The following is a 27,930-nucleotide window of genomic DNA, read 5'->3' as shown; positions in this document are numbered from 1 at the left end:
TCAACATCACTAGTCGTTAGGGAAATGCAAATGAAACAACAATGAGATACCACTTACCCACTAGAATGGCTAATTAAAAAACGAAACAAAGGGGCGCCTGGGTGGCTCAGTCGTTAAGCGTCTGCCTTCAGCTCAGATCATGATCTCAGGGTCCTGGGATCGAGCCCCACATCAGGCTCCCAGCTTGGTGGGAAGCCTGCTTCTCCCTCTCCTACTCCTCCTCTGCTTGTGTTCCCTCTCTATCTCTCTCTCTGTCAAATAAATAAATAAAATCTTTAAAAAACAAAAACAAAAAAACAACTTGTTTTAATGGAAAAAAAACAAGTGTTGGCAAGAATTTGGAAAACAGGAACCCTCACACACTGCTGGTAGGAATGTAAAATGGTACAGCTGCTGTGAAAAAGTTTGGCAGTTCCTGAAAAAGTTAAACATATAATTACCTTATGACCCTGCAATTCCACTCCTAGGTATATACCCAACATAATAGAAAACATGTCCATGCAAAACTATGTACACTAAAGTTCATAGCAGCATTATTGGTGATAGTCAAAAAGTAGAAACCCAAAAGTTCATCAGCGATGAAAGGATAAACAAATGTGGTATATCCAAAAGCAGAATGAGGTACGTAACAACACTCAAGAACCTGAAAACATTATGCTAAGTAAAAGAAGCCAAACACAAAAGACCACATATTATATGATTCTATTTATGTGAAATACCCAGAATTGGCAAATCCATAGAGACAGAAAGATTAGTGGTAACCAGGGACTGGAGATATGAAGCAATAGCAAGTGACTGTTCAGTGAGTACAGGATTTATTTTAAGGATGATAAAAAATGTTCTAAACAGGGGTGCCTGGGTGGCTCAGTCGTTAAGCGTCTGCCTTCGGCTCAGGTCATGACCCCGGGGTCCTGGGATCCAGCCCCACATCAGGGTCCCTGTTCAGTGGGAAGCCTGCTTCCCCCTCTCCAACTCCCCCTGCTTGTCTTCCCTCTCTCGCTGTCTCTCTCTGTCAAATAAATAAATAAAAATCTTAAAAAAAGAAACAAAAAAACATTTAAAAATGTTCTAAACAAACTAAAACGTTCTGGAATTAGACAGTGGTAATGGTCGCACCACAATGTGAATGTAACAAAAGCCACTGAGTTCTAATATTTTAAATGGTAGAAATGAAAAAATAAATAAAAAATAAAATTATAGAAATCATTTTTTTCCTCAATGTAAAAAAAGAAAAACCCCATGAGATGGGTAAGAGGATATTCCTACGTTATAGCTGAGATTTGCAAAGGTCAACTACTTCTCTAACTTCAGATTAAAACCAAAGCTGGGGCACCTCCCAAAATCCTATTTCTTTAAAAAAAAAAAAAAAGATTGATTGGTTGATTGATTTATGGCACCCCTGAGTGGCGCAGTCTGTTAAGCTTTGGGCTTTTGGTTTCCCCTCAGGTCATGATCTCAGGCTCCTGAGATGGATGGAAGCCCCCCCTCGGGCTTGCGCTCAGCAGAGAATCTGCTTGAGATTCTCTCTCCCTCTCCCTCTGCCCCTCCCCACCGTGCGCGCGCGCTCTCTCTCTCTCTCTCTCTCAAATAAATCTTAAAAAAAAGACTGATTTCTTTTAGAGAGAGAGAGCACACAAGCAGGGGGAGGGGCCAGGGAGAGGGAGAGAATCCCAAGCTGACTCCCCACTGAGGGTGAAGCCCCAGTGGGGCTCCATCTCACAACTCCCAGACCGTAACCCTAGCGGAAACCAAGACTAGGCTGTTCAACCGATTGAGCCACCGGTTGCTCCCCAAAACCTTCTTTCTTAACCACTAAGCTACAACCAACATAAAAAAAAATAATTAAAACAGTTAAAATTCAATCCTAAATCTCCAGTGGGTTTTTGTGTATTTGTTTGGGAGGAGTCTGGAGGCATGGATTTTGGGGCGTGAATGCGGACAGCGGGGTTGACCTACGGGGGAGTCCGGGGAACACCGTCTGCCTCAGCCTGGGCACTTGGGGAGGACGGGCCAGGGCTGGGAGGATGCCGGAGGGGAGAGGTCCAACACTCACCACACAGACCTCAAAACAGCCACACCTGCGCCTCCCCGTCCGCCTTCGCTGCTCAGGTGTGCGCGCTTGGTCCTCCTAGACAACCACCTCCCAACGCCCTCCCCAACCGCCCCGCAGCCGCAGCGCAGCCCGTTGTCCGCCTCGGGGTCTTGAGACCTCTGCGCGCTACCCCGCCGGTGGGAGGACCTAGAGCGCGCAGCCCGGTTTCCAACGATGCGCATGTGCCCACGTGCCCAAGAGCCCCCACCCACCCAGGCCTGTCCCTTCTCACCACCCACCCAACGCCTGGGTGGCCAGTCCAACTTCCCCGATTTCCCAACTGTTTCACTGCTTCCTCCTCCTGGCCTACCCCACAGTTCCGAAACTCTCCAACTACAGAGACTAGGAGGGGAGTGAAAGGCTCACCTTGGCTGCAACATTTAAGGGGACGCCAACTCAGTATCAAAATAAATATTTTAATTAATTTTTAATTTCCAAATAAAAAGATTAAATATAAAAATGTCATGAGGTGCTACATGGGAGGCTAAAGCAAAAGGGAAAAATCAGGAATCCTGACCCAGTTTTTATTTAAAATTTTAATATTTTGTTCATCATGGAATTTTTTTTTGGTGGTGGTTTTTTTTTTCAATATTGCATCATTCAAAACAGTTTTTAAAAAAATCTTCAGTTCTGTGTATTTTGAGTTCTGAATATGTCCCTTAATTTGGCGCTGGAAGTGAGTACCTTAGCCACTGTGTTTTCCTCATCCTAGTGACCACTCTGCCCTGCTGTCACCTTCAGTATGGTAGTGGCAGAAAATCTAGAGAAGTACAAGGGGCAGGGCTGGGGGGCAGGCGGTTGGAGCGGATAGCAGGGAACTTCCATAATTCCAGAAGCAGGCTTGCCTTGTCCCAGGACAAAGCCTCAGGGGAGGACAGGGAAGGGAGAGTTACACCTGTGACCTGTTTACCGGCCCCTACATTAGTAATAAGTTTATTAATATTCTTTCTAATAAGTCATTATTACTAAGAGTACTTTCATCATTTTAATAATAATAAAGTAAAAAAACATCAATGACACCTAATAATACTAATGTAATACTTGTTAATAATACACCAACCTGCTAAACACAACAAAATGATTTCATTTATGCCTCATCACAATTCTGGGAGGTTGGTTCTAATATTATTAATATTATCTGATTTTACAGTTAAAGAAACAGGGTCAAGGTGGTGAAGTCTCTTGTACATCCGGAATGCACAAGTGGTAAAACCAGCATCCAAATCCACACTAGCTGATCTCAGAGCCCTTTCTTGGGAATCACTAATCAAGAAGCTCCTAATCCTGTACCTGTGAGTGATTTGGTGGGGATTTCATCAAGAAAGGCATTAGAATGCCAATTAAAACTTTAGAAACAAAATGGGATATGAGGACATCTGTCACAATGCATTACATCAATGAGTTAAACTAGGAAAACATTATATAGTTGGCGCTTGAGCAATACACTTTGAAGTATGCAGGTCCACTTCAGATTTTTTTACAAATGCAGTACAGTATTGTAAATGTATTTTCTCTTCCTTATGATTTTCTTAATAACATTTTCTTTTCTCTAGCTTATTTTAAGAATACAGTATATAATACCAAATACAAATTACGTGTTCATTGGTATGTTTATGTTATGCTTATGTTATCGGTAAGGCTTCTTGGTCAACAGTAGTTAAGTTTTTGGGAGTCAAAATATATGTGTGGATTTTTGAGGGGATGTTAGTGCTCCTAACCCCCCTGTTGTTCAAGGGTCAGTTGCAATCACTTTCATAAATCCCAAAATGTATATAAAACTCTTAACCATTCCAGATGAAAGCTCTTTCTAAAGTAGGCATAAAAGGGTGTTTATTTCTATGTCACCCAAAAGCATGCTATACCCCCCACAGCCTCAGCCAAGTGATATGACATCCCTGACTTCAGTGACCCCCTCTCCCTCTAGAACATCTGGGGCAGGGGGGTGTTTGTTGTACAACTGGATGGTCTACTTTCAGTCCATACCTGCAAAACCAGTTTCCAGTCTAGATTCTGGATCATGTTCTATAGTTGGACGTCAGACTTGTGCTGGTCACCTGGAATTCAGAACCCACTAAAACCACTGCTCCTACCACCAATCTGCAGAGGAGGAAGAAGGCTGCCCCACCCTTTTAGGAGGACTTCTTCCAAAGGTGGTCAAACCAGAACTTCATGTTTGGCAACTAAAATTTTACTAGGGACCTGGGTGACCTTACCCAAAGCCATGTAAGGAAGATGATTTTAGGTAATTCCCAAACCCTGTCTTTTAAATAGTTATGCATTTATTTTAATGCAAATTAAAAATGATTAAAACAGCACATTAATCTCCAATTGTATCTTAATTTTGCTTCTACTAAAGCTAAAGAAGGTATTATAATTTTTAACAGAATATATTAAGTAAATTATAAAAGAGATGTCATGAGGTATTAGAGCCTCTATAGAACCTGGCAGTTGGACTTCTGGTATATGTGGTCACCTAAAAATTACCTTCTACCTGTCAGGTTATACAACTCCTGATCCCAGCCAGAGATATTGCATAACTTTCATTTTGAAAAGGTTCTGGAAGGGCGCCTGGGTGGCTCAGTCAGTTAAGTGTCTGCCTTCGGCTCAGGAAATATTTTCCAAAAGTTCTTCCAGCTCCAAACTTTCAAGGGTTACAAATAGCCAAATATCACTTAATTTGTGAAACAAGGGATACGAATAGTTATTTAAATTACTTTATTAAGACACACAACCAAGTAGAATTTAAGCACAAGAGGAATATAGCTCTAATAGGACTTGAGGACTTGAAATTCTTTTACACCTATAAATATCACAGGAAGTTGGGTCACCTGGGTGGCTCAGTTAATTAAGCATCTGCCTTTGGCTCAGGTCATGATCCCAGGGTCCTGAGATCAAGCCCCATGGTGGGCTCCCTGCTCAGCAGGGAGTCTGCTTCTCCCTCTCCCTCTGCCCCTGCTCGTGTGCTCTCAATTTCTCTCTCACTCTCTCAAATAAATAAATAAATTCCTTAAAAAAAAAAAAAAGAAGAGGTTCTGGAGCTTCAGGACCAGTAACTCCTCTGTGTCATTGGCCCCAACAGAATTAATTCCATCATGACCAATTTTCCCAGTGCTACTTTACTTAGGACCTGGGTGATGATACCCAAAGCTTTGTAAGGAAGGTGATTTGAGATGATTTGCAGACTAGTCTTATTCCTACAGGATTTTCTAGAAAGAAATACAGGATCTTTCTACTCAACCAAAGCTCAGGAATTTAATTAACAATGGAAGCAAATAAACATCTGGCTCTCCTAGTTCATGTCTCTTTTAGTTAGTGTTTGGTTTTCCTTCTTTTCCCCTGCAGAATAACAGACCAAACTCCTTACTTTCTTTATACATCTATATTTTTTAAAAAGATTTTATTTATCTGAGAGAGTGAGAGAGCACAAGCAGGGGGAGGGGCAGAGGCAGAGGGAGAAGCAGGCTTCCCGCTGGGCAGGGAGCCCCATGCGGGGCTGGATCCCAGGGCCCCAAGATCATGACCTGAGCCAAAGGCAGACACTTAACAGACTGAGCCACCCAGGCATCCCATACCTCTATATTTTTTAAACCCAATAAATATGACATAATAATAACAACACAAATAATGGCCCATAAATGTTTCTGTAATCCCAGACCTGTGCTAAGTACATGACATATAGTTTATTGTGCCAAGACCTGTGCTAAGTACATGACATACAATTTATTTCGTTGGTAAATATTTTGACACTTCCCCATGCACTGTCTTTTATTGCAATGTGACTATTTCCTAAAAAATGCCCTACACAGCTCCCAACCTGATCTGTCTCCCAGACTACGCTCATCTGTTTCATCCTATACATTGGTGCAAGAATCATCTTTTTAAACAGTCAAATTTTTGAAGTGTATTTTTTTTTTTTCAAAGAATCACATTTCTTAGCCTCCTGATTCCAAGAAGAATTCCCAGTTTCATCTTCTGGTGCTCCCAGACATTAGCTCCCACCCCAACACACACACCCTTGTTCCAACCCAACTCTGTCTGGCAAGACACTGTTCCCAAGGATTAGACAACATTCCTTCCACCTATAGGCTTCACCTGGCCTGAAGGGCCCTCTTCCTCTCTTTCTGCCAATGTAGTGTTAACCAATAGGAATAGAGTTCTGGAGACTGACTACAAGGGCAGATCCCAACTCCTCTGCTGATATGCTGGGTGACCTTGGACAAAGCCCTTCACCTCTCAGAGCCTCAAATGGACAGCACAGCTAAAAACACCAGCCTACCATAGAGGTTGTTGTATAATTCAGTGAGATGATGAACATAAAATGCATGGTGCAGTACCTGGTACATAATAAAGATCAATAACCTGTCCCTGTTATCATTGTTGTTGCTGTTAGCATTAATTTTATTTGGGGGCTTGATTTATTCCCCATCCTTCATAAAACCTTCATCTAAGCAATCAACGTCAAAATGATCTCTTTTCTTTGAATTATCAAACACATTTATTTTTCCTATCACTGATTTGACAGCTAGAATTTACTGCCCTGCATTGTTGGTTACCTTCCTGTGCACATACTCTCTTATTTCCTCCTCTCTAGAATAAGCTCCTCGAAGAAAAGACCTAAGTCGTCTTATGCATTCTTACGCATTTTGGCTCCTTGTGTGACTGAGGCCATTACATCTTGTCCTGGGAACTTCCCCCTTTTTAAAAGGTGAAGGTTAGTTGAGTTAGCCCCAAAGAAAATTGTGCACTTAAAGCAGTCAATAGTCTGGGATCTGGAGGTGGGAGTGGGAGTAGGAGGGAGGTTGGGATAAGGGACTCCAGGTAGGGACAGAACTGAAACGAAATGATTTTTTAAATAACTATCTCCTTTCATCTAAGATCTCCTAGCAGCAGGTAATAATTTAAGAAAAAACGAGCCCCCGCCACCATTTGCCCTCCGCCTCCTCTTTCCCGAAGAGGACGACTTGGGGGTGGGGGGAGAGTGAGGGTGGCGGCGCCTAAGCCCTTTGCAAGGAACGTGACTACAGCTAATTATAGGAATTGTGAAAGTGGACCCAAGAATACTAACTCCCAACCCACCGCCTGCACCGCGATTCTGGGGAATCCGTAGCTGGAGGGGGGACCCAGCTCTACCTACCGCGGCCGGTTGGGGGGACGGGGGTGGGGGGCGCGGTTGGCGGAGACCAGCGTTGCTCCGCCCCCGAAGCTGGGCGGTGACCAGTAGGCGGCTCCGCGGCGCGGCGCGCTCATATAGGGCGCAGCCCCGGCAACTCGGAGCGCTGTGCCCTAGCTGAAATTAGAAGGTCGGAGGCGAGATGAGCCGGGCGCCAGCGTTCCTGAGCGCAGCCGAGGTGCAGGAGCACCTTCGCAGCTCCAGCCTCCTCATCCCGCCGCTGGAGGCGGCTCTGGCCAACTTCTCCAGCGGCCCCGACGGAGGGGTCATGCAGCCGGTGCGCACCGTGGTGCCGGTGGCCAAGCACAGGGGGTGAGTGAGGAAGGCGGGGGCTAGGGGCTGGAGAAACTGGAAAGATGGAACGGGAGGCATGCGAAGGGAAGCGGCGGGAGAAAGGAAGAGAGGGCTTGCCTAATCATTGTTGGTTACAGCTGCCACCTAGTATTTGCGCTAGCCACTGCGTCAAGTGGACGCTTTACAGGGATTTATCTTGTTTAATTCAACACATTCTCCAGAATAGGTAGGTTCTGATGCAGTCGTTTTACTGATGGGGACAATTGAGACTCAGAGAGGTTAAGTGACTTACCCAAGGTGACATAGCTAGTTAGTGGCAGAACTAGGATGGTTTTTCTCATCCAGAGCCAGATTCTTGAACCTACTCTGCATACTGTCTAAAGGAAGGGCAGGGGAATGGGGGGAGGGAGGGCAGTAGGGCAGTGACAGAGGAAAGAGAAAGGAAGGTATATGGGGACTTGACAGGACACCCCAGTATTGGTAGGAAGGAGTTGAAGCTACTCCCTCTCTCCTTGTAGTTTCCTGGGGGTCATGCCGGCCTACAGTGCTGCAGAGGACGCCCTGACCACCAAGTTGGTCACCTTCTACGAGGGCCACAGCACCGCCTCCACGGTCCCCTCCCACCAGGCCATTGTGCTGCTCTTTGAGCCCAGCAATGGCTCCCTTCTGGCGGTGAGCAAACTCCCTGCCCTAGGGTGAAATGGGGCCCCTGGGCCCAGAGCTAGCCTCAGAAGTTAGTTCTCTGAGAGAGCTGGGTGGAGTTTTGATTGTGGCCGCATGTGCCTCTGTCTGAGTGATGTGATGTCTCTGGATACCAGCAATGGCGAAGGTTATCTGTGACCACGTATCTGTTTCTAGGACTGCGCCTCTGTCTGAGTGATGTGATGTCTCTGGATAGCAGCAATGGCGAAGTGTGTGACAGACAGTGTGGAAGTAATAATCTCATCATTCTTGTAGGTGCTCTTGTCCTGCACTGGTTACTCCAATATACAGTTTGATCAAACTCAGTAGCCAAGGAAACATTTATTTAGTGAACCTCTATAGTGTGGAAGAAAAGGAGTGTCCTGTAATCCCTGGGAGTCTTCCCTGAGAGATACACAGTGACCTGTTTTAACGTTTAATGACAGTATCAGAATAGAGCAGGAGCCCATTTAGGGAGCACTTTGTATGTGTCAGGCGTGGTTCTGAGCACTTGACATGTATTAACTCTCCTAATACTTAGAACCACTCTGTCAGGTAAGTAGTAGAATTTGCCCCCATTTTATAGATGAGGAAACTGAGTCATAGAGCAACGATGCCCATCTTATCCAGGTTTACATAACTAATAAGTGGCACAGCTGGATTTCAGACCTACTCAGCCTAAGTCCATGCTCTCTGGAGACCATGTCTACTACCTTTCTAACTGCCACTTACTGAGCACTTACCATGTGCCAAGGAAGAGAAATTGATCTCAGTGATGACAGCATTCCTCTATGGGAGTTTTAATTCACACACACCCCCCTCCCAATTTCTGTTGAGGTCACACAGCTGGTTTGTGAAAGGCCCAGGGAACCACTGCTAGACCTGACTAACTATGGAAGTTGTACTCTTTACTCATGTGCTCTGTGCCCTCTACCCTGCAAGCTGGCTCTGAGACCAGGCAGTTGAGTTGTTATCAGGGACAATCTCCTTCATTCCACCCAAACCTCCTCTGGATCTTTAAATCCTCCTCCCCTGAATTTCAGGCTCCTCAGGGAACCTGGCTGTATACATTACACTTCAGTAGTGGTAGGAGTGCCCCTTGCTCACTATCTCTCTTTTCCTCCAAGGTCATGGATGGAAATGTCATAACTGCAAAGAGAACAGCCGCGGTTTCTGCCATTGCCACCAAGGTAAGACTAGTGCCAGGCTGTACTGTGAAGGTTTGCTGGAGAGTAGGATTGGGTGTCTCCAGCTCGAAAGCCTAAGGGAGATGTGAGGAACTTATTTCGGTGTTCCTTTGGACATAGCTGGAACTCCATATGGCAAATATGGGATGTCAGGTGAGCACAGTGATTCATGAAATTATTAGCTACCATTTAATGAGCACTACTAGACTCTAGGTACCCTACATAAAATAGTCCCGATCTTCACATCAACCTTGCAAAGTAGATATGATTATCTCCATTTGCCAGGTTTAGCGAATGTGGCTCAGAGAGGTTAGGTGAGTTGCCCAAGATCACACAGCTACTAAGTGGCAGAGCAAGAATTTAAAATTTGATGTCTATGACTCCCAGGACTGCTTTGTGGCCCCCATACTACATTGTGGTACACAGTGTGGTTGCCCCAGAGGCCAAAGCCAAGAAGCCGAGGGGGAGCTGAAGAGATCTGAGCAGACTCATGTATTCATTGAGCTAGTACTGCTTGAGATCCTAGCACGTGTCGGGCCCTGTTCTAAACATCAGGGATATGGCACTGTACAAAACAGACACGGGAGGTGAGACAATAAACAACATGAAAAGTTTGATTTGCCAAGAAAATAATTACCCAACAACAAATCCCTTTTGAATTTAATAATATACTAGGATTTGCCTTAAAAAAAAAACAAACCCACTACCAGCAGAAAACAGTGTGCTGGATGAAAATAAAGCAGAATCGAGAATATTGGGGAGGGGTGACATCCCAAATTATTCAGGGAGAACCTCACCCACCCAGAAGGTGACATTTGAGAAAAGACTGAAAAATAGAGTGAGTGAAGAGGGGAGGGGGACACTCTCCAGGCGGAAGAGAAAGCAAGAGAAGGGGGTGATAAGGTTCCTAAGCAGTGTCAGGGCATCCTACAAGAAAAACAGTATTTTTAGAGGTTAGGGTTAAGAAGAGGAGGCTTGGAAAACCGGGTGTCTTCACATGAAATGGAGAAGTCCAAGGGCTGCTGACGCTGGTTTATGACGCCTGAGCATAAAGGAAGTGTGGGACGTGGGGGGCAGCAGCAAAGACCAGGTGTTCAGATCGTGAGAGAGTTAAGATCTTCTAAACACAGGATGGGGAGGGAAGAATGTGAGGGTTAATCTGGTAACCATGTAGAAAGGGGGCAGACTACCGTACACAGCTGGACGAACTGGTTTTTTGAATTATGTCCAGACCCAATTCAGACTGAAATGATCAAAGGACTCCTTGATATATATATGTTCACTGGTACAGTACTGCCTTACGTTTGTTTGTAAAGGTCTTGTCAAAATAATTTCCAACCCATTGTCTTGACATGTCTTTGGGTTTCTGTGAGGAAGGCAAAGAGAGCATTATTGACCTCATTTGATGTGGGAGGAGATGGAGGCTAGTGCTTCCCCGAAGTCATGTAGCTGCGGGGTCTTCCGAGGCCGCCTGGTCTTCTTGGCCCAGGTCTGTGGTTTTCATCCCAAGCGTGGCAGCACATCACCTGGAGAATATTTTTAAAAATTCAGATCCCCAAACCACGGATCTGAAATCACTGAGGGGGGAGGCCCAAGACACTAGTTATTTTTTTCAATAGTCTCTGGTTAATTCTGATGATCAACCAGGTTTGGAAATCAAACTCTTTTTTTTTTTTTAAGATTTTTAAAAACATATTTATTTGAGAGAGAGAGAGCATGAACGAGGTGAGGCGCAGGGTGGGGGGAGGGGGAAACAGGCTTCGCACTGAGCAGGGAGCCCAAAGCCAGGTTCAATCCGGGGACTCCAGGATCATGACCTGAGCCAAAGGCAGATGCTTAATCAACTGAGCCACCCGGGCGCGCTGTGGAAACCAAACTCTTATAGCATCCAGTTACACTGTACTTTTTTGCATTGATAAAAATCTGCACTCCCACAAGAGTTGAGAATCATTGAGTTGATGCTTCAGAGCTTAGGCTGAAATGTCACAGCTTTATGCCCAGGGATGCAGATGGGTTATTTCCATCAGGAACAAAGGGTCTATTATACTTTTTTGCCCTGGAACAGAGAATGTTTTCTTTTCTACCACTTCTCTTTCATTTAGCGCTTCAGGGAGGAAGATGAGACGTATAGGAAGTTTTCGGGCCTGGCAGTCACTGTAACTTCTTTGCATTTGGGTTGCACATAACCTGGGTTGAGGACTCTGACATGCTTTCTCAAGGTGACAGTATATATCAGGGTTTATCCCTGGCGTGCATTTATTCAACAAATATTTGAGTGCCCACCAGGGGCCAGGCCCAGTGCTCAGCCTGGGGCATAGAATAGTGAGCAAAACCAGATAACAGTACCTGCCGTCATGGAACACAGAGTCTATTTGGGGAAACAGATATTAACCCAAAGATCATACCAATAAATGTGAAACCACAACACTGACAAATACATTGAATGCAAGAGATGAAGTGCCATGAGAGTGTATAGCCGGGGGTCTGTGGGATTTGGGAAGGCTTTTCCTGTGTAAAGGATATCTGAGCAGAAATTCGAAAGTTAGTAGGAATTACTTGTGCGGGACAGAAAGGAAAGTATTCTGTGAAGAGGAAAGAACCTGTCCAAAGGCCCTGTGGTTGATGGAAGCACATGTGCTTGGGAATCTGCAAAGAAGATGAGAGGCTGAAGGACAGGAAATGCAGGGGAGCAGGGGAGCATGGCCTGAGAGGGAGCTGGAGAGATGGCAAGGAGAGACTGATGCAGTGCTATTCATTAGCAAATGCAGATGAAAAACACACTTTCAAACTTTACCGTAAGAAACCTAGCAGATTCATATACATGTTTTTAATTATCTGCAATGGGAAAAGAATGAAGTGCCACTGGTGCTGTTATTTTTTAAATAAATCTTATAAATGTTACACTATTTAGAGAAAGGGATGTCAATGGTAACCTTATTACCGAGGCAATAAATGATCAAGACAACCAATCAGAGTTAGGGATTTAGTTTCAGAAGCTGAAGGTTACTTTTACAGGACACTGCAACAATTTCTGGAACCCACTTATACTTCTAAGAATAGATTCATATTAACTGAGAACAGAAAAACAAATTGATTTAGTTAAGGAAAAAATCATCTAATTCTCCTTGTTGCATAAGAGCATAAGATTGAGAGTTGTATGGATATTGTAGTTCTGAAAACTTTTCAAGTCAGATAACTTTAAATGATATTTTATGGCGCAAAATGGTATCTCCCCTTCTGCAGCTAAAGGTGAGATGAACATCTGCTCATATTTCTGAGACTCCGTTTTGCTAGTAATTAATAATTCAAGAGACCTTCACTTTTAAGATTACATTCCAGAAATGCTGTAATTAACATTGTAAGAAAGAGTAGGCCCAAGGAACTCAAATTTTACTAAATGAAATAGAGAAAGGGCAAACGAGGGTCTTATTTAATATGGATGGCTTGAGGGGCAAGTGATATTCTCTATACCAGTGGTTCTCAATGCAGAATGATTTTGCCTCCTGCCCCAAGGACATTTAGGCATGGGAGACATTTTTGGTTGTCACAACTAGGGGAGGGAGGGGATGCTGCATCTAATGGATAGAGGCCAGGGATGCTGCTAAACATCCTGTAATGCACAGGACGACCCACCCACCCACCCTGGCCAACAAAGAATTATCCAGCCCAAATGTCAGTTGTGCTGAGGTTTAGGAACCTCACTTTATTTCTTATACGTAATAGTAGATATGTGCCAAATCTGCGCACATGAGACTCTCTCTGTCCTCATGGGCTCACAGACCAGGACAAGAAAATGAATCTGTAAACAAATAAGCGCTGTCAAGTGGCGACTTGTCCCAGGGAGGTCAGAATGACTTCACTGGAGAGGCGACACTTGATAGGAGTTCATCATAAACCCCACTCCCAAACACAGACACACATACGTCCTCAGCAAGCCCCACAATTGCCAACTCTACATTCCTCTCTACAGGAAGATGGAGGCTGAGAAAGGGTCAGCAGTGGGCTCAGAAAAATACAGCTGAGAACCTTGAGTCACAAGGGCCCATGGAGTCTAGGTAGCTCTTCAAAGTAACTCAGGGCTCTGAGAAGTGGGTGGGGCTTCCCATGCCCCCAAGATGGGGCAGCACAGGAGAAAGAATGTGGGCTTTGGAGAATGAGAGATATGGTTTGGAGCCCCAAGGTGCCCATTTCATAGTTGTAGGACTCTGAGCAAGTTACTTAACCTCTCTGGACCCCAATTTCGTCATCTGGAGGAAGAGGATAAATGTCGGAGTGCCTAGCTCACAGGGTCATTGGCTGCTCTAAATGTGATCATGAGGGTAAAGCATTGGCATATATGAGATGCTCAGTGAAGGCTCCTTCCTCCTTTCCACACTCCACAGAGGGAAAATTGAAACACAAAATGCCATCTGCTTCATTGCCCAAGAGACAGTGAGGGAGCTGGAGATAGGGTGGAAGGCTCCTGATATTCAAACTGTATCTGTCCTTCACCTGGCCATTGTTTCTCCCTTGACCTTCGCCACCTCGCTTCTCTCCGATAGTTTTTGAAAGCACCCAGCAGTGAGGTGTTGTGCATCCTTGGGGCTGGGGTCCAGGCCTACAGCCACTATGAGGTCTTCACAGAGCAGTTCTCCTTTAAGGAGGTAAGTCCAGGGAAGGTTGGGGGAGAAGAGGGGAGGGAGCAGTCGGGGCCTTTATCTCCTCTACTTCACTGCGACTCGGGCTATTCTGAAATAGTTAAGTCAAGAGTCTGATCTAGGGTGCCTGGGTGGCTCAGTTGGTTAAGCAACTGCCTTCGGCTCAGGTCATGATCCTGGAGTCCCGGGATCGAGTCCCGCATCGGGCTCCCTGCTCGGCAGGGAGTCTGCTTCTCTCTCTGAACCTCCCTCCTCTCATGCTATCTCTTTCTCTCTCTCAAAGAAATAAATAAATAAAAATTTATAAAGAGTCTGATCTAGACCACTCTTTTAATGACTTGCCCGGAAGTCCCGTTGGAGGCGAAGAGACCTGAATCATCTGTCTCCAGTTTCTCCATTCCTAGGGTATGCCAGAGGATACAGCAAGCTCATGCAGTTAAAGGATTATATTATATCCATTATATACATTCAGTTTTCCTTTCGGTCCCTCTCTGTGCTTCTCTGAGGAGAATCTGGGAGTCTTTAGGTATTCATGGGTATCGACCCACAAACTGAGAATGAGGCCTAGAGGGCAAGAGACCACAGCACCCTGCTTCCACAGCCCAGAGGTTGGTCCACTTTTCCCCAGTCATGCCTCCCACTTCTTATGGGAACGTTTGATGCTACTTTTATTTTTGTACGTGTGTGAGAGGGATAGGGCGGATTTAAAATATAATATTTTTTATTTTTTATTTTTTTTAAGATTTTAGTTATTTGAGAGAGAGAGAGCACAAGTGGGAGAAGGGGCAGATGAAGAGGGAGAAGCAGACTCCCCTCTGAGCAAGGATCCCCACATAGGGCTCCATCCCAGAATCCTGGGATCAGGACCTGAGCCAAAGGCAGATGTTTTTTTTTTTTTTAAAGATTTTATTTATTTATTTGACACAGAGAGAGAGAGAGAGAGAGAGGAATCACAAGTAGGCAGAGTGGCAGGGAGCGGCAGAGGGAGAAGCAGACTCCCTGCTGAGCAAGGAGCCCGATGCGGGGCACTGTCCCAGGACCCTGGGATCATGACCTGAGCCAAAGGCAGATGCTTAACAACTGAGCCACCCAGGCGCCCCAATATGACATTTAAAAAAAAAAAGATTTACTCATTTGAGAGAGAGAGAGAACATGGGGGAGGGAGGGGCAAAGGGAGAGGGAGAGAGAGAGAATCTCAAGCAGACTCCCCCCTGAGCAAGGATTTCCCCACACAGGGCTCAATCCCACAACCCTGAGATCATGACCTGAGCCGAAATCAAGAGTTGGCGGCTCAACGGACTGAGCCACCCAGGCACCCCTTAAAATATGACCTTTTAATGATAAAAATAATACCTCTGCTTCGGCAAATATAGACTATAAGGAAGAACAAAGAAAAATGCCTTTTATCTGTTTTCAAAGATAAGCAGTTAACACTTTCCAGTCCTCTCATTAGCTTTTCATCAAGTGGTTTCCATCATGTGAGATACACCCAGTTGTCTATCCTATCTTTTCATGAGATGTTCTAACACCATCACTTTTCAGATTACCCATTTTTTGTATCTATTTGCATAATTTTTTATCAAGAAGGGTGCTCTGGGTAACCATTCTCCTTTGATAGGGCACACTGTATTGTGTTTTACCTTGGTTGATGAACTTAGGCATAACATTTACTTCTGTATTTCTTACGTTTCCTTATGAGAGATTCTTTAGGCCCTGTTTTCCGTTGAGGGTCGACAACCCCCACTCCACACATGGAAGTCTGCTAAGCAAGCTAGCAAGTCCCCAACCTCCTGGGGAGGCTAATGACCCGGCTCCCACCAGCGTCGGCCAGGATTCTAACTGTAGCTACTACTTTTGACTTTTTCATCCCCTGCACTATTCACTCCTCAAACCCTTCTGATCTTCAACCCCCTACATACCCTTCAGAGATCAGGTTATTCCATGCACAGCGCTGCCATAGAATCCCACATCTGCTAGGACTCCTTTACAGAGTCTCGAACGCAAAGTGAGAGCTTGATGCTGACTGTGCCCAGTTACCATGTACATTTCGTAGACATGAATACGGGCTGCATGAGGTTAAGTCATTTCAGCAGTGAGCAGTACGTGACAGAGTGAGGATTGATTCCAAACCTGTCGAGCTCCAGAACTTGCCCTGCTAATTTATAAGTTATGTAGTAGCTATTAAGCTATGGAGGCTGGGTATCCCTGGCTAGAACTGAAAAACTGCCCCCGCTTCTTGTAAGGAGAAAGGAGTAGAGAAAGGTCATTTTCAAATATTTGGTCGGGTGTCTGCCCCAATTAATGCTGTGCCCTTGATCAAATGTTCTTTCTCCATAGGAGATGATTTAAATAACCAGAGCCCTTACCCTAGAGAGGCTCAACTTTCCCCTGGTACCCCTGGGCTTGATGAAACTTAAACAGCCAAACAATCATGGTACCAATGTCCCTCTTGTTACCCCCCAATGAAGGTGAGGATATGGAACCGCACCAAAGAAAATGCAGAGAAGTTTGCGGACACGGTTCAAGGAGAGGTACAGGTGTGTTCATCGGTCCAGGAGGCTGTGACAGGGGCAGATGTGATCATCACAGTCACCATGGCAACAGAGCCCATTTTGTTTGGTGAATGGGTGAAGCCAGGGGCTCACATCAATGGTAAGTAGAGTGGCTCCATGAGCATTGGTAGGTGGTGGCCAGAGTTGTCCCTAGGCTGGACCAAGTGGGTGCATCTGCAGGGCTGTTTTACCCATGCAAAATGACCAAACTTTTTAAGGTCCTCAGAAACATGTGAGCCCTGAAAAACAATATTCACTCAAAAATATGAAACAAAAGTCACAAACCTGAAACTTGTAATAAATTTAATTAAATCTCTATAAAATGTAACATTATGGCAAGTGGTCAGTCACAGATAAGTTCTTAAATGTAACGAAATTTAAATCACAAAAGCCAAATGATTCATTCTTTTTTTTTTTTTTTTTTTATTTGAGAGAGAGAGAATGAGACAGAGAGCACATGAGAGGGGGGAGGGTCTGAGGGAGAAGCAGACTCCCTGCCGAGCAGGGAGCCCGATGTGGGACTCGATCCAGGGACTCCAGGATCATGACCTGAGCCGAAGGCAGTCGCTTAACCAGCTGAGCCACCCAGGTGCCCAATGATTCATTCTTTCTTAACAATACTTAGAATTAACCGCCCCCCCCCGGCAAAAAAAAGTTTTTTAATTACGGCACAAAAGATATTCAATGTGACTTGTGGATGCTCTTTAGTATGTGTGCTTGGATAGGTGGGAATCCAAACATAAGAGTTCCTGGGGCTTCTGAAGATTCTCGAGTGGCTCTGGAGTTTATAGCAAGAACTGGTCTATATTAAATACTTACCATTGCAGGTGCTGTCTAAATTCTTTATTTGTATTCTATCATTCAGTCCTTACAACAACCTTATGAGGTAGGAGCTATTATTATCATGACCCTCATTTTATAGGTGGACAAACCAAGGCATGGAGAGATTCAGTAACTTGCCCAAAGTCAGAGGTTCTTAGTGGTAGAACTGGGATTTGAACTGGGCCAATCTTACCCTCAGAGCCCAAGCTCTTAAATTATGTTCTATATTATCTTACAGTAAGAAGACTGGAATCTGGTGCATAGGGAGGCAAATACTAGGGATTTAAACATGTTATTGGTACCCTATGTTTTAGTGACAAGCATATGATGTGATCTCAAAAGCTAAGAATTCTGTACACACTGGCAGATGAGCAGGCAGGAGCCAAGTGTCATGATTACGCATCTAATCACAAACGTGTACTGAATTCCTACCATGTGCCAGGCACTGTTCTAGGTGCTGGGCAGACCAAAATAAGCCAGCACTCAAGGTCATTGCTTTCCTGGTACTTACATTCTAGGGAGGGGAAATAGGTAACAGGTAAACAAATAGATGAACTGATGTTCTAGCTAAAGATTAAGTTCTGTGGAGGAGACAAAAGTGTGGCACGTCCCTGGAATGGGCCAAAATGAAGTGACAGTCTCAGCCCGTGTGGGACTGGTGTTATGATCTGGGTCCAGGGGGTAAGTAGGCAAGAGATGGGTCAGTTCTGGGTTTATGGACAGTAACACCATTGTGGAAGGTCATCGGGAATCACGAGAAACCAGTTCTTGGTGAAACAGACAAGAGCTGAATCTTCAGCAAGACAGACTTGATTTTATTTTTTTCCAGCCTAAAGCAGCACATATTTATTATTTTGCAGTTTCTGTGGTTTGGGGAGTCTGGGCAGGGTTCAGCTGGGTCCTCTGCTCACACAAGAGGGAAATCAAGGTGTTGTCCGTGCTTCAGTCTCATCTAGAGCCCAGAGAACCTCTTCTGGGCTCGGGTGGTTGTGGCAGATTCTTTACATTGTAGGATAAGAGTGCCCGTTTCCTGGGGGTGGTTCTCAGCTCCCAGAGGCCGCCCACGTTCCTTGTAATGTGGATGCTCCATCTTCAAAGCCAACAACAGGGAATCTCTCACACTGTGAATCTCCAGGAAGAGCTGCCTTGATTGTGAGTCAAGGCATCTCTTCTGTTTCCCTAGCCTAAAGACAAAATTGGTTTATGTGTTTACAGAGGCATCAAATATACTTCAGGAAAGTATGTTACCAGTGCGGCTGACAGGGAAACACCAACAACAGATTTTACTTACTTTGCAACTTGGCTAAGACATAGGCCCAATTCCACCCTCGCTCGCATTTCCCTCATCCTGCCCCCGCACCCCCCCTTCCCCAGCCAGGGTCTGACCCTCACCCATTCTAGCTCCCCTGAAGCAAGGCCAGGGCCCAGTCTAAGTCAGGCCCCTCCCTTTGCTGCCTGGCCCACCTCCATCTGCCCAAGTGGCCTCACACAACCCTTTGAGAACTCGCCCTGCTCAGAAGAACTGGGGCAGCGAGGGTTTGGGGGGAGACACAAGGGCAATGAGAAGAGGTGGCTTGAGAAGCTAGGGTTTTTCCCACCAGCTTATGATTTATTTACGAGCTTCATTTAGTTCATGCTTTTGTTCTATAGAACTCCCCACACAAATGACCTTCAAGAAGGACATTTTTACACCCCTCTCTTTGAAAATTAGAGTGAGGGACAACAGCGGGAGCAGGAACAAGCAGAGAAAACTGGATGCAGTGTGAGAAGGCACATAAATGCTGCCTTATGTTGGCGTAAGGCTTTATAGCGGTTTCCAAAGACTAGCTGGCCATGGCTGGATCCAACCAGCAGATGTGTTTTGTTTGGACCATAGTGTGCTCTAAAAATCAAGAAATAACACATGCAAATAGATTTCCTGCTTCTCTTTAAAAAAAAAAAGGAGGAAGGGGAGACTAACGGCAGCCCTGCATTCTCACATGGCCACAATTAGCCGCAGCTGAAGGCTGATTGCCTTCTTGACAAGGGCCTGCTTTCTTCTGTGAACTTAGGCCTCCACCATTTCCAATGCAGTCCCTCTGACCAGCTTTGCCCCTGTCCATTAGCTTCCGGGCCCTGCAGGCATTTGGTGGCAGCTTCCACCTTATCTTATGTGCCAGGAGGCATGATTCCTTGGATTCATCATTATGCCCCGGGCTCTCAGCAAAGGATGTGAAATCTCGGGGCCAGGATGGAGCCAGTTTCCTCTTTATCAGGGCTTCTCCATGACCCTGGCGCTGGGCTCTTTTGTCATGAGTTAACAGAGAAATGGTTGGGGGTGAGGAATGAGTATGATTCGAGAGCAAGCAGATCGGCAGAAGATGGAGGAGCATGGGGTAGGAATAAGCTGTAGGTGATGTCTCTGTTTCAGGGTTCTTTTTTTTTTTTTAAGATTTTATTTATTAGACAGAGAGAGACACAGTGAGAGAGGGAACACAAGCAGAGGGAGTGGGAAAGGGAGAAGCAGGCTTCCCGCCAAGCAGGGAGCCCAATGCGGGGCTCGATCCCAGGACCCTGGGATCATGACCTGAGCCGAAGGCAGATGCTTAACGACTGAGCCACCCAGGCGCCCCTGTTTCAGGGTTCTTATTAAAAAAGTCGCTGCCCCAGATAAATGGAAGAGGCGTGAAAGGCAGGGCTCCCTCTGAGCCATTAGGTGCACTTATCAGATACAGAACCATGGCAAGCACCTTCACTTCTTTGAACCTCTGTGTGTGCATCTTTTAAGTGAGATTCAGACACGAAGTGTACTTGTGAGGACTATAAATAATATGTGTGAAACATCCCACGGCTAGTAGACAACCAATAAATGAATGTTAAGTTGACTCAAAATCTTTTAGAAAGATCGTGATATGAAATGCAAAAAAAAAAAAAAAAAAAAAAAGGCAGGCATTCTTACTGATGAGTGTTCATTCTTGCTGATTGGAAGGGGTTGGCATGGGGAAATGGGGCATCCCAAATCTGAATGTTCCCGTGTCCTAGGTCACCTCCTTTCCCCCCACCCCTCTTCCATTCGTCGGCATGTGTAGTGTCCCTTGACGCTGTTTCCGGGCTCACGGTCTGTTCTGCTGTCTCTTAGCCATCGGGGCCAGCAGACCCGACTGGAGAGAGCTGGACGACGAGCTGATGAAACAGGCTGTGCTTTATGTGGACTCCCAGGAGGCCGCCCTGAAAGAGTCTGGAGATGTCCTGTTGTCAGGGGTGAGCGCCTCCTCCTAGCGGACTGCTGCCCAGCTGGCCTCACAGGGATCCCAGGGTTTCATTAACATCCCCTTCCATTGGACTGCTCCAGACCTCGGTCACCCCCACCTCATGGCGGGGGGCGGGGGGCGGTGACAGCTCCTAAAACATCTCTCAACCCTTTCTGATCCCCTTCTGAAGTAATGTGGCCACTGTGGTATTGACATGTGTTTTCCTGTCCCCCTTGCCTGGAGAGAGCAGCTTGATGGACTTTTCCGTCAGACTGAGCTGTCCTATGAGGCAGTAAGATTGGGAGATAAGTGCCTGCATACCTTTGCAATGTGGCCAACAAGATAGGACTGGGGTTGGCCACTTTCTGGCCTCATTCTTTTGTAATCAGAGCATAGGAGCAAGAAGAGGGCTGCCAAATTGAGTGTTTAGATAAGAACAGGCTGATTTTCTCACTGACACACTGTTTGGCTAGACATTCCACCAGCCACAAACTTATATCTCTACATTCATGGTATCATAAAGGCAGATGCCATGCAAAATGGGGTAGCCAGTTTACACATGGTCTTTTTGTCAGGTTTCTCCCTTACCCAGTTGTGGGTGCCCTCCCTGCCTTCCCTCAGAAGCTGGCTGGAGTGGACATGGGCTCCATGGCCTGGGTCAGTGTGTGTTCTTTTCACAGACCGAGATCTTCGCTGAGCTGGGAGAAGTGGTGAAGGGAGTGAAGCCAGCACACTGTGACAAGACCACAGTGTTCAAGTCTTTGGGTAAGGACTCTAGCTCCCAGAACATACATCCAGCCAGAGTACAGGGCAGGTTTGCCCATTGGCGGAAAGAGGAATGAGTCACCCGACTCCATAGCTGAGTCATGAAATACGTCATTTGGGTCAGTTATTTACATGTCTTAGAATAGTGGGTAAGCCCGTGAACTCTGGAACTGGGCGGTCCTGGGCTGGCTTTCCTTCTCTGCTAGTCCCTGGACATGCATCCTTGGGCAAGGGACCTCACCTGTCTAAGCCACAGTCTCTTCACTGCCTGTTACCTCCAGTGTTTATGAGAATTCAGTGATGTGTGTGTAAAAGGATTTGCACATAGCAAGTGTCAGCAGTAAACCATTTAGATTTAATGAAAGGCAGAAAAATCAAATAAGATTAAAAACAGAGAGGGAGACAAACCATAAGAGACTCTTAATCATAAGAAACAAACTGAGGGTTGCTGGAGGGGTGGGGGGGGGATGGGGTAACTGGGTAATGGGCATTAAGGAGGGCATCTGGTATAATGAGCACTGGGTGTTATATAAGACTGATGAATCACTAAACTCTACTCCTGAAGTTAATAATATACTAGGTAGTTAACTAATTTGAATTTAAATAAAACCAAAAAAATAATAATAAAACAAGTGAAAGTCAGAAGAAGGTATCCTTCAGAGGTGGGGGTGGGGGATAAAGTTGTTACAAGACAGGGAGCTTAAGGGAAATGGAAGGGAGACCCACTGGAAGAGACCCACGCAGAAAGTACAACCTGAGACCTCTTTTTTTCCATCCGTCCCCACCCTCCTACTTGCTGATTTGAGAAGGGCTGCCATGGGAGCCCTCTTGCCACCAGAGTTGTGCAGGCAGAAGCCCAACCAAGGACGGGCTCCCAGTGGCGGGTCTGCCCCTCAGCCCCACCAGATCTAAGGAAATGGACACACATGGTAACATGGTAGACACACATGGTAATGATAGACAGCTGTCACACCTAAAATATTGAAATTCTCCCAAACTGGTTGATAAATAGTTGCTTCCCTGAGCCCCTCAGAAATGTCTTCTGCCCTGCTCTCAAGATCTTCCCTATTTCCTATGATCAATCACCCAAAGCTTTAATGCTTGGCAGAACATTAAGAGTGCTCTGGCCATCTAGCATCCATGTCAGTCAGTCAGTATCCATGCCTTGCCGGCTTTTAAATATTTAAAAAATCTCTCATGCACAGAGAGACAGGCCAAAGCAGGATAAACTTTACCCAGCGCCTGGTTCAAAGACATTATACTGATCCAGTTGTGACAGAAAGTTTCAGAGTTCAGAGCAGATCAGAAGTCAGCAACCCCTTCAGGAGACAACACTACAGGTCTGCTCTATCCTTTTTGAGCAATGTTTGTTTTCTTGCTTTGGGGATTGTTTTACTGGCACATCTTTTCATCTAGCAGATGCATATTAAACACCTGTTATGTATCAGACTCTACTGGGTGCAGTGGTGCCTACGAAAATTAATAAAAATCAGCCCCTATCCTTTGAGAACATATACCCACTTGAGGTTAAGTTATGTATCCCAAACAAGACAGGTGGGGTTGCTGAAGGATGCACGGTTTGGACTAGACCAAGGGTCCACAAACGATAGCCTGTGGGCCGTACTAAGCCCACCACCTCTTTTTGTCCTGCCTTCAAACTAGGAATGGTTTCTAATGAAATGACTGGGGGGGGAAAAAAGAATATTTTATGACAGATAAAAATTATATAAAATTCAAACTTCAGTGTCCATAAAGAAAATTTTATTGGAACGTGGCCAGGCTCATTTGTTTACCTATCATGTAGGACTGCTTTTGCAGTACAATGGCAGAGTTAATTGCAAGAGACCATAGGGCCTGCAAAGCCTAAATATTTACCATCTGGCCCTTTACAGAAGGTTTTCTGATCCCTGAACTAAACTTTGAAGGACACTAAAAAAATGTGTTTGGTGGGCATTGCTCACTTAGCATCTTTTCCCTGCCTCACCCTCTCCCATCACAGACCTTCCAAGCCTAAGCTCACCTCTGGATATCAGTCCATGTTACCCCCATGAGCATTAGCAGCCCGGACCATGTATTGGGAAACTGCCAGTCACAGGGCCTGGACTGTTCCAGGAAAAGTTGTTCTGACAAAAAGTGAGTCACATTTCTGTCCATTCCAGGAATGGCGGTGGAAGACATGGTTGCAGCCAAACTAGTGTATGATTCCTGGTCGTCTGGTAAATAAAACGAAGGAACTTTGCATTGAGGTAGAAGCTACAGCTCAAGGGATGTTGTTACCAGCTGTCTTGCAATTTCTAGATCAAATGAGGGAGCCCAGTGCCTAGTGAGCTATAGTTTTGAGCTTATTGTGTCTTACCTTAAACAATGAGATCCCCATTTGTGTGTGTAGTTGGAAAGCAAAACTAGGTGGCCATTTCTTCTGTTTCACCTGACTATAGTAATACTCCCTTTCCCCTATATTTCACTGCATTTTGTAATTCCTTGAAATAAAGCATTTTCCCATTCTGCAGTTCTTGCTTTGGTCATTTCTGTGCTTCATGGCAAAGAAAGTGAGGGGAGCATGTGCTTCCATTCACTCCCTGGGGGAGTTTCAAGGACTATAATTAAATTTATTTCTATTTTTTTAATTAGCATACAATTCATGTACCATAAAATTTATGAGTTTAAAGTACACAATTCAGTGCTTTTTAGCATGTTTACAGGGTGCAACCATTACCACTCTGTAGTTCCAGAACATTTCATCACCCCCAAAAAGAACCCTGGTACTCATTAGCAGTCACTCCCCTTTCTCCTTTCTTCCCAGCCCCTGCCAGCCACTGATCTACTTTCTATCTTTATGGACTTGCCTCTTCTGGACATATCACATAAATGGAATCATACATTATGTGGACTTTTGTTTCTGGCTTCTTATAATTTAAATCTCAAGGCACAGTGGACCTTCTGTATTGGTCAGGACTCCTTTGGTCACAAGTGGTAGAGACCACAACTCAAACTACCTTAGGCAGAATGAATGAATGAGGAATGGAATGTATTGGCTCTTGTAATTAAGAAGAACACAGCTACAGCTGTATCCAGGGCTCCAAGTGTCCGCAGGACCCAGTCTTGCTCTCTCCATCCCTCAGCTCTGTTTTCTTCAGTGTTGGCTCCATTACTAAGTAAGTTTTCCCCTGGCTGTTCTCTTCAGCAACCCTAGCAGAAATGGAGATTATCCCAGAATTGAGACTCAGGGGACCGTGTAGGTCATGTGCCCATTTCTGTGCCTAGCATTGTGGCTAAATGAGATGGAATACTCTGGCCCACGCCAGCGCCACGTTCATTCTATCCCTGAAGAAACATCATCCAGGGGAATCTGATATCCCTATGATCTAGGCCTGGATCACACGACCCCCTCTTGAAGTCAAGAGTAGACTTAGCCCACCTGACCACATGAGCTGATAGAAGGGAAGGGGTCTCTTAGCAAAAAGAGGGAGAAATGGGTATTGGGTAGGCAAATCTACAGATGTCTACTAAAGTATCAGTGTTGAGAGGGTCATTAGGAATCATCTAGTCCAACCTCTTCAACTTACAGATGGGGAAACTGAGGTGTGTTTTCCCCAGCTCCCCTGAATCACTAGCAGAGATCCACCCCCATTCCTAGGCTGGTGATCAGAGAAGTCACCAGCAAAGAAAAGCATTTTCTATTGCTTTGTTTTCCTACCCAAACTCCTCCTAACAGGTCCTTTTTTCATGCTCTAGGTGACCTAGCCCCAAATTTATCATGTTTGCCAGGCTGTCTGGATGGGGGCCTTTGCACTGGAATAAAATATCCATGTGATCTGCTTCTGCACATCGCAAGTGACTGTGAAGTCTTTCTGGGGAACTTAATGGTCACAACCCTAAGGCATGTGTAGAGAAGGGTGTATGATAATGGGATTATTAAAATTGCCTTGATTACAGTAATTTCTCTGACACTGGCCATACCAACTTCTTTCTAGATGTGTCTCCTGAGGCAAGGGAAACAAAAGCAAGAATAAACTATTGAGACAGCCTAAAAATAAAAAGCTTCTGCACAGCAACTGAAACAACCAACAAAACTAAATGACAACCTACTGAATAGGAGAAGATATTTGCAAGTGACATATTTAATAAAGGGTTAGGATCCAAAATATATAAAAAACTTACACAACTCAACACCAGAAAAACAAACAATCCAGTTAAAAAATGGGCAGAAGACCTGAACAGACATTTCTCCCAAGATGTCATACAGGTGGCCAACAGACACATGAAAGGATGCTCAACATCACTAATCATCAGAGAAATGCAAATCAAAACCACAATGAGATATCACCTCATACCTGTCAGAATGGCTAGAATAAAAAACACAAGAAACAACAAGTGTTGGCGAGGATATGGAGAAAAAGGAACCGTTGTGTACTGTTAGTGGGAATGCAAACCGGTGCAGCCACTGTGGAAGAGTATGGAGGTTCCTCAAAAAATTAAAAATAGAAAAAAAATTAAAAATAGCACTACCATATGATCCAGTAATTCCACTGCTGGGTATTGACCCAAAGAAAATGAAAACACTAATTCAAAAACACATATGCACCCCTGTGTTTATTGCAGCATTATTTAGAATAGCCAAATTATGGAAGCAGTGCAAGTATCCATCAATAGACAAATGGATAAAGAAGATGTGGTGTGTGTGTGTATTTAATGGAATATCACTCAGCTATAAAAAAGAATGAAATCTTGCCATTTGCAACAACATGGATGGATCTAGAAGATATAATGCTAAGTGAAGTCAGTCAGTCAAAGACAAATACCATATAACTTCACTCATATGTGGAATTTAAGAAAAAAATGAACAGAGTTAAAAACAAAAAAGAAAGAAAGAAAGGAAGAAACCAAAAAGAAACAGACTCTTAACTATAGAGAACAAACTGGTGGTTACCAGAGGGGAGGTGAGCAGGAGGATGGATGAAAGAGGTGAAGGGGATTAAGAATACACTTATCCTGATGAGCACTGCATAGTGTATAGAATTGTTTAATCACTATATTGTATGCCTGAAACTAATATAACACTGTACATTAACTATACTGGAATTAAAATTTTTTAAAAATGCCTTAGTTCATAGATATCTTCTTTTGTTCTTTCTGAAGAGCCCTCCCAATAACTCTGTTCTAGGCCACCAAGCTATAACAGAACGGAAACAGTCCTCATGAAGGTAATTAAGAGGTACAAACTTTAGTTATAAATGTAAGTCATAGGGATGAAAAGTACAGCATAGGGAATATAGTCAATAATATTGTAATAAAGTTGTACAGTGACAGAGGGTGATGACACTCATCATGGTTGCACATTTCATAAAGTATATAATTGTCAAATTACTATGTTGTACACCTGAAACTAATATATTATATGTCAAGTATACATTAATAAAAAACAAAACAAAACAGTCCTCACCCCGAAAAGCACACAGTCTAGGAAAACAGAGATGTAAAAAGACGATTACAGTACCATGCTTCAGTGTTTTGTTTTGTTTTTTAAGATTTTATTTATTTAACTGACACAGAGAGAGAGACAGCTAGAGAAAGAACACAAGCAGGGGGAGTGGGGGAGGGAAAAACAGGCTTCCCGCCAAGCAGGGAGCCCAATGTGGGGCTCGATCCCAGGACCCTGGGATCATGACCTGAGCTGAAGGCAGCCGCTTATCCAACTGAGCCACCCAGGTGCCCCCCATGCTTCAGTGTTAACAGGAACATACAATCAGGGTCCCAGCAGGAAATCCATGCCACACTCAAAAGGAATGATTGGAGAGAATTTAATGAAGGGATTGTTAAGAAAGGAGAGAGGAGAGTTAGTTACAGGAAGGAGAAAGGGATGGTGAAGCATGCCAGGGCCAGCAACAGTAGGAAGCTGCTACCACCCCTCACTGAGTTGGCATGAGCAGTTAGGGAACCCAGAAAGTACTGGAGCTACAGCAGAGGGCTGCCAAACAGGGGCTGTGGGCTTAGATGAAGGGAGGCAGCTGCTGCCCCACAAGGAAGAAACAGGTGGAGCAAATGTCTCAATCTCTCTTTCCTCCAACCCTCTGGTCTCGTGATGGTGCCTCCCACTGGCCAAACCCAACCAGAAGTCCAAGGGCAGTCCACAGAGGTCACCACTGGGACACAAAGGAGGGTGGAGAATAGCAGAGGGAGATTCTGGAGATTAAGCAGAAGATGGCCTGCACAGCTACGAAGAGTATCCAACCCAGACTAGGGGTGGGCGGAGAGGGTGAGTCTCCCAATGGGGTTGGCTACATGGAGGAAGGGTTTCCTAGGAAGACGGATGATGGTGTGCAGAGACACAGGCATACGAGAGGTATGCTATATTCAGGAAGCTACAGGAAACCTGGTGAGGCTGTAATTAGGGGACAGAGAGAGGAAGGGCCAGAGAGAAGATCAGAGGCTTGTTAAGTGAAACTTGCCGTTCCTCAGAAGAGGAGGAGTAGATACAGCACTGGGCTTTTCACTCGGTC

At 45.0% G+C, this 27,930-nt stretch overlaps 1 protein-coding gene across 2 annotated transcripts; it reads left to right on the top strand.

Annotated features, from left to right (window-relative positions):
• The first annotated feature begins 7,340 nt into the window (after positions 1–7,340).
• On the top strand, positions 7,341–26,529 carry CRYM (crystallin mu). Of its 2 annotated transcripts, XM_045875124.3 has the most exons (8): positions 7,342–7,574; positions 8,075–8,228; positions 9,365–9,427; positions 13,966–14,067; positions 16,530–16,713; positions 20,554–20,675; positions 21,346–21,430; positions 23,590–26,529. In XM_045875124.3, exons 1-8 carry the CDS (start codon positions 7,405–7,407, stop codon positions 23,652–23,654), a joined length of 945 nt encoding a protein of 314 aa, XP_045731080.1. In that variant the 5' UTR covers positions 7,342–7,404; the 3' UTR covers positions 23,655–26,529. The 2 variants fall into 2 exon arrangements, with proteins under 2 accessions (XP_064448841.1, XP_045731080.1); XM_064592771.1 differs by lacking the exon at positions 13,966–14,067 and having other exon boundaries at positions 7,341–7,574.
• The last annotated feature ends 1,401 nt before the right edge of the window (positions 26,530–27,930 follow it).

The sequence above is a fragment of the Mirounga angustirostris genome, unplaced genomic scaffold, assembly GCF_029215605.1.
Source record: "Mirounga angustirostris isolate CCGP_5_RB_7025 unplaced genomic scaffold, mMirAng1.0.hap1 SCAF_5, whole genome shotgun sequence".
Taxonomy (NCBI): domain Eukaryota; kingdom Metazoa; phylum Chordata; class Mammalia; order Carnivora; family Phocidae; genus Mirounga; species Mirounga angustirostris.
This window is presented reverse-complemented; position numbering and strand designations above follow the sequence as displayed.